General features: G+C 40.9%; 3 protein-coding genes across 5 annotated transcripts; 1 reads left to right on the top strand and 2 right to left on the bottom strand.

Moving 5' to 3' along the window:
- The first annotated feature begins 319 nt into the window (after positions 1-319).
- LOC144519812 (trypsin-3) lies at positions 320-1595 on the top strand. The gene is made up of 5 exons (XM_078253252.1): positions 320-359; positions 504-660; positions 831-1084; positions 1182-1318; positions 1404-1595. Exons 1-5 carry the CDS (start codon positions 320-322, stop codon positions 1551-1553), a joined length of 738 nt encoding a protein of 245 aa, XP_078109378.1. The 3' UTR covers positions 1554-1595.
- A 1052-nt stretch (positions 1596-2647) lies between these two features.
- LOC144519782 (uncharacterized) lies at positions 2648-10529 on the bottom strand. 3 transcript variants are annotated; one of them, XM_078253203.1, is made up of 3 exons: positions 10268-10529; positions 8018-8143; positions 2648-7380 (listed from the first exon to the last, which is right to left on the bottom strand). In XM_078253203.1, exons 2-3 carry the CDS (start codon positions 8132-8134, stop codon positions 3940-3942), a joined length of 3558 nt encoding a protein of 1185 aa, XP_078109329.1. In that variant the 5' UTR covers positions 8135-8143; positions 10268-10529; the 3' UTR covers positions 2648-3939. The 3 variants fall into 3 exon arrangements, with proteins under 3 accessions (XP_078109329.1, XP_078109330.1, XP_078109331.1); XM_078253204.1 differs by having other exon boundaries at positions 10311-10529; XM_078253205.1 differs by lacking the exon at positions 10268-10529 and having other exon boundaries at positions 8011-8102.
- A 1113-nt stretch (positions 10530-11642) lies between these two features.
- On the bottom strand, positions 11643-14250 carry LOC144519794 (uncharacterized). Its single transcript, XM_078253224.1, has 2 exons — positions 14051-14250; positions 11643-13499 (listed from the first exon to the last, which is right to left on the bottom strand). The coding sequence occupies exon 2, from the start codon at positions 13453-13455 to the stop codon at positions 11926-11928; it is 1530 nt and encodes a 509-aa protein (XP_078109350.1). The 5' UTR covers positions 13456-13499; positions 14051-14250; the 3' UTR covers positions 11643-11925.
- Positions 14251-15681: the final 1431 nt, after the last annotated feature.

Below are 15681 nucleotides of genomic sequence, written 5' to 3'. Positions count from 1 at the left end.
ATTGACAGATAAAGAGGCATTGTAAGGCTAAAAATAAAATGCAACACAATTTACTTTAAATTTCTACAGTAATTTCAAACAAATGAATAAGTGTATATCTTTCATAAACTTAATGTTCGTAACAGGGGTGCAACCAGAGCTCACATTGTCAATATGTTGACTCTTGTCTCCCAGATGCGTTTTTCTCACAGGTTACTGAACAGAAAGGTGAAAAATGGAAATACGTGTCCTTGTTCCAGCAGATAGCAGAGGGACAGAGTGGGTTTAAAAGGGGCTGCAGTGCCGCTGAGCTGACACCGAGACTGAGACGGACAGCATCATGAAGGCTTTCATTCTTCTGGCTCTGTTCGCAGTGGCCTGTAAGTATCAATCTTACTTTTCACTCATTTTTTAAAGTAATTTTGACCATTTTGTGACAATAGTACTGAAGAGCTATTTACTTTCAGATTTCTTTAAAAAATGACTGTCCTGCAAAACATAAACTCTGGTAAATTCTTCATCAGATGCCGCTCCCATTGAGGATGACAAGATTGTTGGAGGCTACGAGTGCAGAAAGAACTCTGTGGCCTACCAGGTCTCTCTGAACTCTGGCTACCACTTCTGTGGAGGCTCCCTGATCTCCAGCACCTGGGTGGTGTCTGCTGCTCACTGCTACAAGTCGTAAGTGCAGACATTTTACATCCACACATTAGGTCCACAGTCATACTAAAACCACTTTCACTGATTCACTTTAGCATTATGTTCTTTCAAAATGTAATGAAATCAGAGATACTGACAATGCAATGTCAGATTCCTAACCTATAATTTAACCCTCATGCCTCTCTCTGCAGCCGCATCCAGGTGCGTCTTGGTGAGCACAACATTGCTGTCAGCGAGGGCACAGAGCAGTTCATCGACTCTGCCCGCGTCATCCCTCACCCCAGCTACAACAGCGGCAACCTGGACAATGACATCATGCTGATCAAGCTGAGCAAGCCCGCCTCCCTGCACAGCTACGTCAGCACCGTGTCCCTGCCCTCCAGCTGTGCCAGCTCTGGCACCCTCTGTCTGATCTCTGGATGGGGCAACACCAGCAGCTCTGGGAGTCAGTAACACACTACACTCACATCTGGAACATTTTTTTGGTACATTCTGGGGTATGAATATTTACATGTAGGGCCTATTGTCTGTTTCCTCTCTAGGCAGCTACCCTGATCGTCTGAGGTGCCTGGATGCCCCCATCCTGAGCGACAGCAGCTGCAGGTCCGCCTACCCTGGACAGATCACCTCCAACATGTTCTGTGCTGGATTCCTCGAGGGAGGCAAGGACTCCTGCCAGGTACGAGCTAAAGTTTCTTAGAGTGGACACACCAAACTTTAGAGCACCTCTGCTCACGTTTTCCTTTCTATCTGCGTCCTATCAGGGAGACTCTGGTGGCCCCGTGGTGTGCAACGGTCAGCTGCAGGGTGTGGTGTCCTGGGGTTATGGCTGCGCCCAGAGGAACAAGCCCGGAGTCTACACCAAGGTCTGCAACTACAACTCCTGGATTCGCAACACCATGTCCTCCAACTAAAGTCACTTGACTGTCATGTGTTGTATTAGGAAAGAAAACTGTATACCCCTTTAACCCTTGTGGTGACTTTGGGTCACATTGGCCCGTTTTTAATTTTTGTTTCATATCAGAAAAAATGGGACGTAGAAATAAGCGCTGAAAATGTGTAGAAGAAAAATTTTACAATTTAAAACGTTGGAAAAAGCAAAAACAAACTGTGAAAAAAAGTTCAAGTTTTTCAAGGTTGACGGAAAGACAACACAAGGGTTAATAAAAAAAAAAAAATCTAAGATACCTCATCTATTTGACTTCTTGTACTACATATTGTACTCAAACTCATCACTTTGGACTATTAAAATATGCTGCAACTGATTTTTAATTGACTTTCACAAACCCCAACCCCAGATGTTTAACACTACAGGTAACAATCTGTATTTGCTATGATTCATGTAATGTAATGGCATTTTACTTAAACAGGGACAGTGTACAATTAAACATTAACCTAACAAGGAGACATGCATTGTACCAGGTTGTACTAAGTACTATTTTCCACCTGTAGTCCCTCGGCAGGCAGGAAAACAATAAATATTCAATGCAAGTGAAGAACAAAACATCAGAATATACAATTTTACAAACACATTCACACCTAATTTAGAATAATACGCAAATATTTGCTAAGTTGCATCAATCAAATTCACCCCTCCACCCATTCCCATATATGTGCAAAGCGTGCAATAAAAATCCTAACCACACATACGCACGCAAGCACAAATACTGTACTTGGTGAGTATTTGACAGTGGTGATATTAACGTGTTCTTTTGTCATGGATCTTATCGGGCTGTTTTAAATAACGATTCAAGTGGTCTTAAGGCTGTTTTACCTGCCTGAGACCAATTTGTCACGCAGTACAAAAAAATGGGGAAGAATCGCTCAATCAAGAATCATTCATAATGTTGATTCACAAGTTACTTCTACTGTCAATCAATATTAAAAGAATATTTGAGCCTTAACCTTCAACTTAACCTAATATTTAGGATCCAAGGATCTCATGGTTATAATAAACGTAGAATAAGGAGGTGTAGATTCTAAACTAAAAATGACAGACACGATCGCATATCAATACAAAAATTACCTTTATTGGTTTTAGGACCAACTATGGCATTAAATAATATTCAACAAAGCAGGGTGTCCATCCGGGAAACATCTTTTGAAATGTGCTTTTCATGATTCAAACAAAACTCAAGCCTGACACTGAAGCACATAATGTAGTTTTTCAAAGGCAGTAAAAAAATAATGAATGATCCGCAGCACTTTCGTTGCACATGGCTTCAGGTGTGGAATGTGCGTAGGTTAGTGTATTTTCTAGAAAATGTAGCATCTCTTGATTTCAGCCATCATGTTACAAGTCCACAATAGAACAAATTCTTTAACAAACATGCATGAGTAAAGCTGATATTCACTTTGAATGTAAATACAAAATGCTGATACATGTCCTTGTTGGAGACCAGAACAAAACTATATATTTTTTTAAATCCATACATCACTTAAACAATTTGAGTAACACCCTCACTTGTAGAAGTCAAAAGCGACCTGCGTGATTTAAAATGTGCACGTTTGATATTAAAGTCACATAAAGTGAATGCATGTGATGAGGTGTTTGAAATTTGTAAAACTATACAGCTTCTATTCAATAATGGGTGGTTCTATTAATTGACGATGTCTTATAAAATAAAAAATGAAACAAGTTCTTAGTCAGGTTTGCCAAACAAAATGTCCACAGCAATAAGGAGTTCAGAAATGACTTCAGTGTGACGTCTACCCCTCTGATCAGTGCAGGGTACTTTTCCAAGTTATGAATTAAAGATACCAGGAGGTTGCAGGGCAACAACAAGTAAGGGTTTAAAATGTTTCAGTGGTTATCAATGGAAATTAATGTTTTCCATAATCATCCATTTCCATAGAGTACAAGTTCTGTTTTCAAATGCTTATTTTGTTGAAAAGCTCAATATGTTATTATATATCCCAGGGCTGCTTCCCGCGTCTTTGTCACATGTTCTCTTTTGTCGGCATCTCTTCTGTTCTTTTTGATGGACAGAAATTTTATTCGAGAAACTAAAGAAAGGCTAGTCACTAGCCTAGTGACTTCTACCGGAAGATTCCTGATGCACTACATGAAAACAGAAAGTGTCCCTTTTATTTTGTACATTTAGTGTGTATATTTCAGAATCTTTTAACTGTCAGGCATGACAGGTTTACTACATTATTTTAAACAAATCTTCCAACTCCTTTTTGAAGCATTTCATTTCCCATAACTTTACCAGGTGTGTAACTGACAATGTTTCTACATTTTATAATCTAGGACTACAGGACCCGCCCTGAATTGGCAGCAAATCTCCATTTAGGTTATTACAACTGGCCTCTAGCATGCTGCAAATAATGATGATAAAGGTCTGAAATGGCAGCATATGCATCACCACACACAGCACACTTAACACCATTTGCAGATCCTTCGCTTGACATTCTGGCACTCACTTGTCTTTTCACAGTTCCCAAAGGAGTAAAAGGTTTTCCAGGTGCATTTTCATCTATTCTGTCTTGACTGGTTTCTCTATCTTGGATCGAATGTGTGCTGCTGGGATGCTGGGAAGTTTTACCCAAATCAAGACCCTTACTCTGGACAAAGGAAAACATGGGTGTTAGAGGCGACTCTGGAGTTACTGGGTCTGGAGATGTGGATAAGGGGCCCAGAGAAGACAGGTTTTCCTCTGGATCTGGACATAATTTAGCTATGTGGTTGTTTGTGGGAGGACTAAACATTTTCTTGTTTGACTGTGTAGCAGGATCATCCATAGATATATCGAAATCAGAGTCCTTGTGTGTTGAGGAATGGCAAAGCTGGTGACTGAACAGCAAATCTAGAGTCTGAAAGCTGCACCTGCACTGCTCACATTTATAAGGCAGAAACACTTTTTTGGGCCTGACCTGAATCCACTGGAACTCTGGGTGCTCGCTCATGTGTTTTTTATACGGCTCCACGAACCGAAAACCTTGCCCGCACTGAGGACAAGTGAAGCGGCCGCGTCTCTGTCGGTGGGTTCTCTGATGGTGCCACAGTTTTTTCCAGTTTTCTAGAGTCTTGCCGCAACAGCCACAGGTGTAACTTTGACCTGGGGCGTGGGTGAGCATGTGGGCTCGGAGTCTGCCCATGTGTCTGAACAGTCGGCCACAGCTTGGACATAAATATTTCCTGGGGTCTGAGCGGTTATCTAGTTTGTTTAACTTTGACACAATGTGTGAGAGATGGTGAGCCGGTATGACTGTTGACTGGAACGGTTTCTTTAAGTTAGCGAAGCGTTTCTTGTGGCTGGTCTGTGATGGTTCTTTCGGCGTTTCACAATTTGCTCCTGTGAGAGGAGAAGCTGGATTGTGTCCAGATGAACACCTAAGTGCAGGCACTGTGTACTGTATTAATGCCATTGTCTCTTCCTCTTTTATTGCAGAGCTGGAGGCCTTATCCTCTCCGCTGCACTGACTGCGATGGGTGCTAAACTCAGACAGCACACCAAACAGCTTGTCACAATACAAGCAGCGATAAAGCTTTGCGCCGGTGTGGGCTCTCATGTGGCTGTTGAACTCCTGCAGATGGTCGAAAACATTCTTGCAGATGTGGCACGTGTACGTTAGTGAAGGCTTTACACGTCTGTTGGGTTGTAAATCGTCACCGGTTCCCGAAGGTCTACAACTGTGATTTTTTGCATTGCTATAATGAGTGAATGATTTGTCACAGCGTGTGCAGTTGTAGCGCTTCACCGACCAGTGTGTCAGCTCATGAACACGGAGGAAATAGGCCTGACCGAAAGCTTTGCCACATATATCACATTTATAGGGCTTCTCTCCAGTGTGGACACGCACGTGTCTTATAAGGGCAGACTGAAATGGGAATGTTTTACCACAGTACTGGCACACTTTTCTTTCTCTCTTGACTGGGGAAACTGGTCTAAGAAGGTCCTGACTGTTTTCATGGTCATTCCCTCTACTGTGTTTTTCCGATTTGCTGTCCTCAGAGTCCTGGTCCAGCACCTGTGCGTGTATCTTCATATGAGAGGCATATTCCGAGCAAGAGAATTTGATCTTGCAAAATGGACATTTTTTATATATGTTGCTCTTTTTGTGCGTCTTGAGATGAAGATTTAAGTTGGAATTTTTGCTAAAACCTCTGCCACATTCAGGGCATTTGAAAGGTCGTTCTCCCGTATGAACGCGTTGATGGATGATGAACTGAGAGAGAAATTTAAAGGTTTGACTACAATAACCACATTGCAACAGAGTTTTGCCCCCTTTTTTAGTGTAGCTGAAATTTGAGCAGGCCTCTTTATCCCCGTCACCGCAGTCTGGATTTTGTTCAATGTCATTGCTGCCTTCAAGTTGCTCTCTCTGTAACAAAACATTACTTTTTCTCCTCCTTCTCTTGCCGCCTTTCTTGCGCCTGAAAGTATTTCGCTGACTGTTTGAAGCCCCAGCTTTAACTGAAGTGTTGGCATTGCTTTGTAAAGTAGGACTATTTGACTCTGACCCAGGATTTAAATGATCCAGCTCCATCTCGATATTCTCAGCTTTCACAGCGGGGGGGGATCCAACAGGTTTAGGTGATAGGTCAGAGAAGGTTATGACATCTGTGCTAGAGGGCTCCGTATTCTGCAGGTTTGCATTCTTTGGGGCTTCAAGACTGCTTTTTGATTGCGACTCCCCGCTGCCATTCGTGTCAGCTGACTGTTTTATTTTGGGGTTATAACACTCAGTAGGAATTACCAAGTTTAGACTGTTCAAACCCTCAGAAGTATTAACATGTCCTTCTTGAGACTGCGGGGAAAGTTGACAGCTCTTTCCATCTGTATCAGTCTCTTGTTTGTCAGTGTTAAATTCCATCTGTTTATCGGTCTCTGCTCTCTCCCCACAGCCTGTGTCGTCGCTTAATAGTGATGAGGCATCCTGGGAAACGTCAAGTCTGGACACTTTAGCAGGAACTTGCTGATAAGCCACTTTAGCTCTTCTTCTTTTAATACCTTGAAAGTTTAACGTATTACTGCTTTCTGTAGGAGTCACTTCAGTCTGCTTGGGGTGGACCTTGCTATCAGATTCAGGCTTTCTATCCGGTGTTGAAGGGTGTTGTTCACCCCTACTCCTTAGTCTCCGTGCAGGACCGCTAACATTATTAGCATTAGCAGAGGGAGCTCTGGCAGCAGCAGCCTCAGCAACCATAGCTTTAAAAGCTGCGATTTGTGCTTTATTTGGCCTTCCTCTTCTTCTTTTTGGCAGCACAGGGACACTGTCTTCTACTTTACCATCAGAGACAGTATGAGGACCAGACTTCTCATTATGGGGTGTATTATTGATTAATGGAACGTCTATGGCGTTAGGCACATCATCTCGGTTGTGGTTCTCTAAGCATGTTGGCAAAGGTATTGTCGTGCTGATCTCCTTATGTTGAACTGCGTCAGAACAGGCAGAATCTGGGTCTTTTTTGTCTTTAGTCAACAAGTGTTTTCTTTTACGTGGGCGCCCGGGTCTCCTGCGGACCGCCACAGGCTGTCCATGGCTGTCTGTTGTAGAGCTGCACACACTTGCAGATGTCATTTGACACTTTGCTTCCATCCCTGCCTGTGAGGATACGTGCCCACTGGGTTGACAATTTGTTCCGCCTACTGTTTCAGAGTTGACACGGCCATCGGACTCCACGTGCCCCGATGAGTGGGATTCAGGTGCAGGTTCAGTCAGATCTGTTGCTTTCATTTCCTCTCCCCAACTGGAGTCCAGGTCTTCTTCACTGCATCTCCTGTCTTCAGGTATCTGTTTGGGGGGGGGGGGGAGAAACTGCATTTGTCACACATGTAGTGATGGTATTGTTGCACAAGTCTCCTAAAATAGTATAAAAATAAAGAAGGCAAAAAAACTCAAAATAAAACCCGGTTATAATAGCAAATGTTTATGCCTCATAATTTGTTCTATGGTGTCTATATGTAGTCTATGCAGTTACATTCTAAAACAGCCAGGTGTGCAGTAGAAGACCACATGCTAATGAAAATGCATGCAGAATTAGAAAATATTTGAAAGAATTTGAAAAATAAATATCTCTCTCAACATAGAATCAAACTGTATAATTAAATCTGAATATTCGTTTATTTCCAGCCTTTAGGAACTGCCCTCCCTTTTATTTGGATGCCAAAGGACCAACATAAACACAACACAATGATTCACTGCACACTTAAACAAACAGTCAAAGTCTATGTACACTATATATTCAAAAGCATTACAAAACAAAGGAACAGAACGATTCCTTAAATAAGCCCTCAGGATTAAAAGGTTTTTATACAGAAAATGCATCAAAATTCCATTAGCAGGTTACTCCAGAAATTGTGCTGTGTATACTGTAATAGACAGCATAACTTTTGGGGCGATATGTCTATTTGTCTCTCTCACCAACTACCTGCTTGCAGTCCAAAGGGGCATGAATGGAATTGCGAGGATGCGATGCCACAGAAGTTAACTCAGAGGCTGTATTTTGGTCACTGCTTCCTGTGCTGAAGGACACTTTACTCCCCATGTCAAGAGTCTGTGGATTAAACAGTGACAATGAGGCTGTAACTCATAAAAACAGTAGCGTGTATTCCTACAGCAATCAAGTCACAATACCTATAACACACTGGCTCGCTTATTATTATTATTATTATTGCTGGCTCTTACAGTTGTGCAAATACTGCATTCTATGCCCATTGGTCGCTATAACTTAGTGGCTTGCACGATCAGAAAGTGTTAATATTAATTACAGGTATATAAAGATTAAATATGTTATATTACTCCACCATGAAAAAAAAGAATTAAATAGTAAAATTTTCGTTCTTTTTCACTGGCTGTAATATTATTTAGTTAATTATTTAGTTTTAGATCATAGGTGATTATTTGTAATATGTTAGTAGGTTTTCTATCTCTGTGTGACACCTACTGAGCCTGTTTTTCAATGGGTTCCGGACATTTGCAGGCTACAGCTTGTAATGATTTTATCTTGTTGTGTGTGTGTGTGTGTGTGTGTGTGTGTGTGTGTGTGTGTGTGTGTGTGTGTGTCTAGACACAGTTTCTTAGCTCAATACATATGGCTTCTTCAAGGCTAATCTTCTTAATTGTATTACTGTAAAACATTCACCAACAACTATTTACATGAACATATGTCGCAAACTATCCTTAGGGTTTCTTGAATGTTTAGTAAAAATTTGGAATACACATAGGCCGACAGAAAACCACAAGGGGGCAATCTTCAAAAATACATAACTAAAAAAGTATTTGTAAAATCCATGACATGAACTGGGAAATTCAGAATTCTGGCACTGAGTGACCCTAATGTGACACAAATATTTCTCATCAGCAATTCGAGCGCAGGTGTCTACAGCGAACCATGACGCAAATCTGGACCAGAGAGAAGCCTGCTGTAAGCAATCACTGTGCAGATTTATGCTCGATTAACATGCGTTGCGTTGGCAGACTTTAAAGTTTTCTACAAAAAAACAGAATACTTTGTAAGTGATTTCCAAATCAAAAACCTGTCTGGAAAGATGAGCCACGTAGCAGATTTGTGAATCATTATATAGAAAGTTGTTGTGTTAGGAAAATCCTTCCTATCTTTCATAGCCTGACGTGTAAAGTAACTCTAACTGAACAAGTCCTCTACTTCAATACATTTCTGAGGTGGTACTTTGAGTACTTCCACTTCAGGTTACCAAATGCTTCACTACATTTCAGAAAAGGAATATCGTACTTTCCCCTACTACTTTTACATGAGTTACAGTTAGCAGATTAACATTTTTCCTTAAAAGACATGGGCATTTTATAAATTACGATGCATCATTACTGAATAATCTGCCCAACTGTTTATTAACTATATAAAATGAGCTCCATCTACAACAATAAAATGCTGCTTACACATTAAGGCATCAGAAATAATAAAACCCAAAGTAAAATAGCACTTAAGGAATGGGGTATTCTGAATACTTTCACTTTTGGACCATTTTGGCTTATAATACTTAACGGAGCAGTGTTACCTAGCAATGCTGCTTCTTTTACTCAAGTAAAGCATGTGAATACTTTACCCATCTTTGTTCATAACAGACCACACATTACATTACTTTAAAGCTAGTGTGGCACTTCTGAACCTAGGGTTCATACTAACACTCAAAGTATGGTCTTTAAGTTTGCAAAGCTTTAGATGCATGTGTGGATTTGATATACACTAGTAACGTTAACTTTGTGTCTAGAATAGACGGTGGTTGCTATACACATTTCATCTAATGTAACGTTACTGACAAATTTAATTGTGATTACCAATATTCACACATAAACCCACTGAGACATAACCGTGTCCCAACGGGTCATTTAACATGCATTGTATACACATATGACCAAACAATCAGCTTTAGCATCCGGCTAACGATATCAGTTATCATCAGTTGTCAAAAGCTAACGTTACCGTTTTGAACAGCATGGCTAACAATATAGGCGTTATCTTGTGGTAGGCCACATTGCTAGCTCCGGTTAATTAACGTTACAGGCCACACGAACCTAACCGTTAACTACGATGTCAGCTCATGTGACTTTCTTTGTGGTCAATAACGCTTATGTAGGAGTCGGACATTTCTCAATACCAGTTACCAAATGTGATGGGTGGTAGTAAACACAAACTGCTTGCCTGCGTGGGAGAGAGTCAAGACTGGTCTCTGCGTAGCCATTACCTGACCGCTGATCAAATAACGGCACCTAGCACTTGCTAGCTCAAAGCATGCATGTGCTTTGTCGTTAGGTGGCTGTTTGGCACTTTTTATAAGCGTGCATTGGTCTGGGAGCTGATCTGTTAATGTAGAACTGGCTTTCTCTCCTTTTCAAAGATGTTTGCAGTAGCGAGACACTCGATACCCACGCACAAAGCAACCCGAAAAAGTGTCAATCACGGAGCGTACACAGGGTGGATGCTTCAGGTGGTGTGGGAAATTTGGGAATTATGATTTGTTTTGCACAAGTTACTTCAAAAGTGGAAAACACGAAATAAAAACCGGTAGGGTTTGGTCATACGTGTATTGGTGAGATATAACGTTTAAGGACAGGAAGCTTGTAAGCTGGAAGAAATTATGCACACCAGCATCATTAATTTGGCAGGTAGTGACGTGCCTGACACTTCTCCTAGTTCAGTGCCACATCTGCAGTATCACCCACCCAAATGTATTTATGTGTCGTTACTTTGTTTATTCTACAATAAGTTGCAGTTTTCAATGCTTACATAAGGTATTGCGATTACAAGCACACAAACAGCACTTGAACGCCGCATCCACACTTTGGATATTTGCCGCTCATGGCAGTTAGCCTCATCAAAAATGGAAAATCAATAGCGCCTCGTCTTTGCTTTGAAATGGCCCTCTGGCCCCTTCTATTTCTATCTTCATCTTATGCTTATTTTACTAACACATTTGTGATATTCTTACTTGCATTTACTTTACTTGTCAGGCACCACAAGTGTTACACAGCATACACTGTCAATTAAGTCAGTCCATTTATCATAATATACAATCCCATTGATAATATAACATCCTGCATTATCCCATGAAGACAGACACAGTGAGTTTGAAAATATAGTTTAATACAACATATACTGTATTCATAAAGTCTGACAAAGCTGGTAAGAACACAAGGTATTGTGTCACCTCCCACAGCCTCACAACTAGGGTTGCAGCGGTATAAGATTTTTAGGGTATGATAACCGTCTTAGAAAATATCACGGTTGCACGGCATCATGGTATACGGTATTACACAATTATTATAATTAGTTACAATAATCCTTAAAAGAATGAAAACACTTTTTTTGTTCAACAAATGCTTTATTATTGAAACATCAAGTGTTTAAAAAAAAAAAATTGTGTTAAGTATCTTCTCTGAAAATATTGTTTTCCCCAATACCATAAATAATTAAATGTACACAGTATGATAACCCATCAATTTTTATACCACAATATACTGTGAAACCTGTATAACGCTGCAACCCTACTCACAACAAATTCAATCATACTAAAAAACATAAAAGCCAGCCTATAAGACAGTACCTGGTTATCTCACCAAACATGGGTAAACCATGCACATACATTTTCATAATTAACTGTATTGATTTACATTCTATAACAATTGCAGGGGCACCAATATTGGGACAGTTTACAGTACTGACAAAAGAAATCCAGCTTAAGATGCATGGTTGTTGTCACTAGTCATCCTACACTTATCTTTAATAGTTTGGAGAAAGCCAGAAAGTCCATTATTAAGATAAAATGTGACATGCAAATTGGATGTGCCTCTCTACTTTTGTCAAGTCTTAATAGGGACAGATGAGGTTACTTGGTATATCATCTCAGCAGGTTTGTCTGGTCCACTTTCAACTATGTAACAATCATCTTCCTTATCCACATCCGTTTTCCCATTCACAGGAGCCGCCCCTTGCCCTTTATCCAGAACGACAGCCATGACTTGGTTTTTCTTCATGTTATCAGAAGCTGAAAACCCAAGTTTTCTCTCACCATTCATCTGAACAGGATTTAGGCTCGTCACCGGGGTCACCCTCTTGAGTTTGTTGTTCTGTTTGCCTTGCACATGCTGTGCCATAAACTCCTGTGCTTTGACACACTTGTGTCTCTGTAGCAGCTGAGCAGTTTCAAAAGGAAGATAACAGACTCGACATGGGAACCGATTTGATGCAGTGGATGTCTGCATTGGTTTGCTTGATACACCTGATCCAGATTTTGCGGCCATCTTCAACTGCATGGAGTGTGTGACAGGAAGCCCCCGACTGGTTTTATTGTATGCACTGTGATTCTGACCCTTCGCCTGCAGGGATGGAGAGACATGAAGCACCTGATTGCTTTTATTGTATGTACAGATCTTCTGATTTTTGAACTGCAGGTTGGAAATCATAAGAGGTGCCCGACTGCCTTCACTGGCTGCCGTAGGATTCTGGCTTTTCAAATGTAGGGAGGAAGTAGCACAAGGCCCCTGAACACTTGGACTCCTGTGTGTGCTGGCTTCATTTCGATTCTTAAAATTCAGTGGTCTAGCAGTGATGATTCTGAATTTGGTAGCTGTGTTGGGTGCCTTACAAAAATGGAAGCGAGGCACCATCTTCTTGCTGGAGAGCAGCAGTCCACATCCTATACAGCCAGAAACTTTATCTGTGACATGAGTGCTGTGGTGGGAGATGAGAGAGGTCTTTGTCATAAAACACTGCCCACATTTACCGCAAGTGTAAGGCTTTGACTTGTTAAATGTGCGCACTGTTTGCAACAACACGACAGGCTGGTAAAGTGTCCAAAGATCCACTGTTGGTGCACCCACACCTGCAAAAATATTCTGCATGTCTTTTTCATGGGGGTTAGGATTTGGGAGCAAAGATGCTTGTGATATAGAGCTGTACAACTGAGGCACTTGTGAAATCTGCGCAGACTGTTTGGGCATAGGCTTCACTGGCAAAGAAATTGATGGCCCATTGTCGAATTTAGGTGTCTCCCAGACAACTTCACCGGTCTGTAGTCTTTTCAGCTGCTTCTCCTCTTCTATGCGCTTCTCAATTCTGCGCTTTCTTATTGTATCATGATCAAGCACTTGGTGTCCCGGTTCATGTGTAGTGCTGTGCTCCAGCATGTCCTTGTATTCGGCAAATTCAGTTCCACAGGAACAGATGTGACTTGCAGCAGAACAAAAGTGTTCCTCTAGGCATTTACGATTTGCAAATATCTGCTCACAGCTGAAGCAAAACCGTCCGGCATCCATCAAATCTCTACCCAAGCCATCCTCCTGGACATTTTGCAGTCTTTGCTTTCCTCCCTCCATCATCAGGCTATACATGGATGTGTTCACAGTTTATGTGCAGCCCTCTGAGATCACCTTTCCTGTTAGAGACAGGTTTTGGAATTAATGAAAGCATAAACAGGATATAACTACAATGGCCAAATATTCAATTCAGTTATACCTCATCATTTAATGGTGATTATTACTGACTCATGAACTAGTTATGCTAATCGCTACGTACAAATGCATTCAAAGCTAAGGAGAGACGACTGTCGTTTTTCAAAATCATTTAACATTAACGTTACAGCTTCCTTTGGACATTTGCTTGTCTCTGAAATATAGTCAAAACCTTCGGAGACGAGCAAATACTCTTTAATTACGATTGTTTCTTACAATGACGTTAACGTTACATACATCCCATAGGTTGTGAAATACATACCGTAGTCACCCATCTAATTAAGACAGGGGATATCTACTACACTACTATTCTATACTACTTAATATTTGGAAAAGTAAGGTGACGTTAGCTGGTTACGTTTGACAATTCATAACGTTGTTTTTTTTTTATTGAACGCGCCCTCGCCTTGATGCAAACCTACCATGCTAACGTTAGCCTCAACTGGCTAGCTCATGAACAATAACGTTAGCTTACCTTCACATGGATGTCAACGTGTCGTCCACTTAATATTCTGGTATATCTTTGCAAAACAACGTAAACAGCTTGTCGATTGGCGTACTGTGGGACATTCAAAATCGGGCTAACTTGCCGGTATTCTAAACGAGTAGGTGGCGGTTAGCCCATTAGCCACACCAAAAAACAAGAGGAAAGACCCCACTCTTGTTCTACGGATGGCGCGAAAAGCAAAACGTCCGGGTTTTCAGTCGTTATACTGACACCTGTCGACGGGAGTTTATGATTCACCTTTGATGTGATTGCTGCGGTAGTTATACTGGCTGGTTTTTAGTCTTCACTACACACAAAGAAAAAAGAAATAACACTAACATGAGCTTGGTAGTTCTTAACCTTGGAATTAGCCACTGACAAAACAGTCTCAACTCAGTCTGCTAATGAGGACTGTGATACAGTTGAAGGCTCCTGAGCATGGCCACTAGAGTATGGCAAAACATTTTGCATTTTAGGATACATCTAGGCCCTAGATGTATCTACATGTTTGGTAGAGTGAAAAAGGCTATTACAACTCGATTTCCCTGCTGTGGTTCAATAAAGGTGTATCTTATCTGACTGCTTATTTGTCAATGCAAAAACGTATTTAGGACACCTTTATTGTCATTATATTACACTGAACACAACGAAATTGCGAGTGCTCCTCCCCAAAGAAACTTATATCTTTATACATGCATATGACATAAAAACAACAACATTCATTCAACAACCAACATTCATTATAAAACAACGGCAGGTAGTTTGTTATAAAAAATATATTGCACAGTTCTTAATAATAATATAACATTGCACAGATCAGTAAAATGAATGTAAAAAAAACAATAAACAGTGCAACAAAAATGGAAATTTGGGGTGCAGAGATATTATGTGTGTAGATTTAGAGTCTGGATGGCCTTAGGAAAGAAACTGTTCATTAGTCTGGTGGTGGCCCTGTAATGTCTCCCTGAGGGCTGGAGATCAAAGAGATGGTGGCCAGGGTGAGAACTGTCTTTAACAATGTTTTTTGCTCTGTAAAGGTAGCAGGTGTTTGCAAAGTCCTGGAAAGAGCGGAGAGGGCCAGCATACCACACTGTGGCAGTATGATGATGTTCTCTACTGAAGAGTGGTAGAAGGCTGCCAGCAGCTGGTAGTGGTAGACCAGCAATTTAAAACTGTGAACTCTTTCCACACAGTCTCCACTTTTAAGAAGATGGGAAGGGGCGGGAGGGCTTCCCGAAGTCTAGGATGAGTTCTTTTGTTTCATGCAAAATACATAAACTTTTTTTTTTATATTATTTCAATAAAATTGAAAATGTAAGGTCAGGGGTTATACTGGTGTTTATTGATTGTATTGTATTTCCCTACTAAATGAATAGCAAAGAACTACAGCTTTTATAAATCACACAGCTACACTGGGATTAAAGTTCCCTCAGAGGATGTGTAAATCAGTCAACTAATCTATTCAATTCTCTACCAGTTCAGTTTTTCTACATTTAGCATAGTTTTCCTATACTTTCTTCCCCTTTTACATAAAGTAGGCAGTGACGACCCCCGTTTTCAATTTGAGTATAGCATACTCTGGGTACGCATCACATTTCAGAGGCACTGACGAATATCTA

This window comes from Sander vitreus, chromosome 6 (genome assembly GCF_031162955.1).
Source record: "Sander vitreus isolate 19-12246 chromosome 6, sanVit1, whole genome shotgun sequence".
Taxonomy (NCBI): domain Eukaryota; kingdom Metazoa; phylum Chordata; class Actinopteri; order Perciformes; family Percidae; genus Sander; species Sander vitreus.
This window is presented reverse-complemented; position numbering and strand designations above follow the sequence as displayed.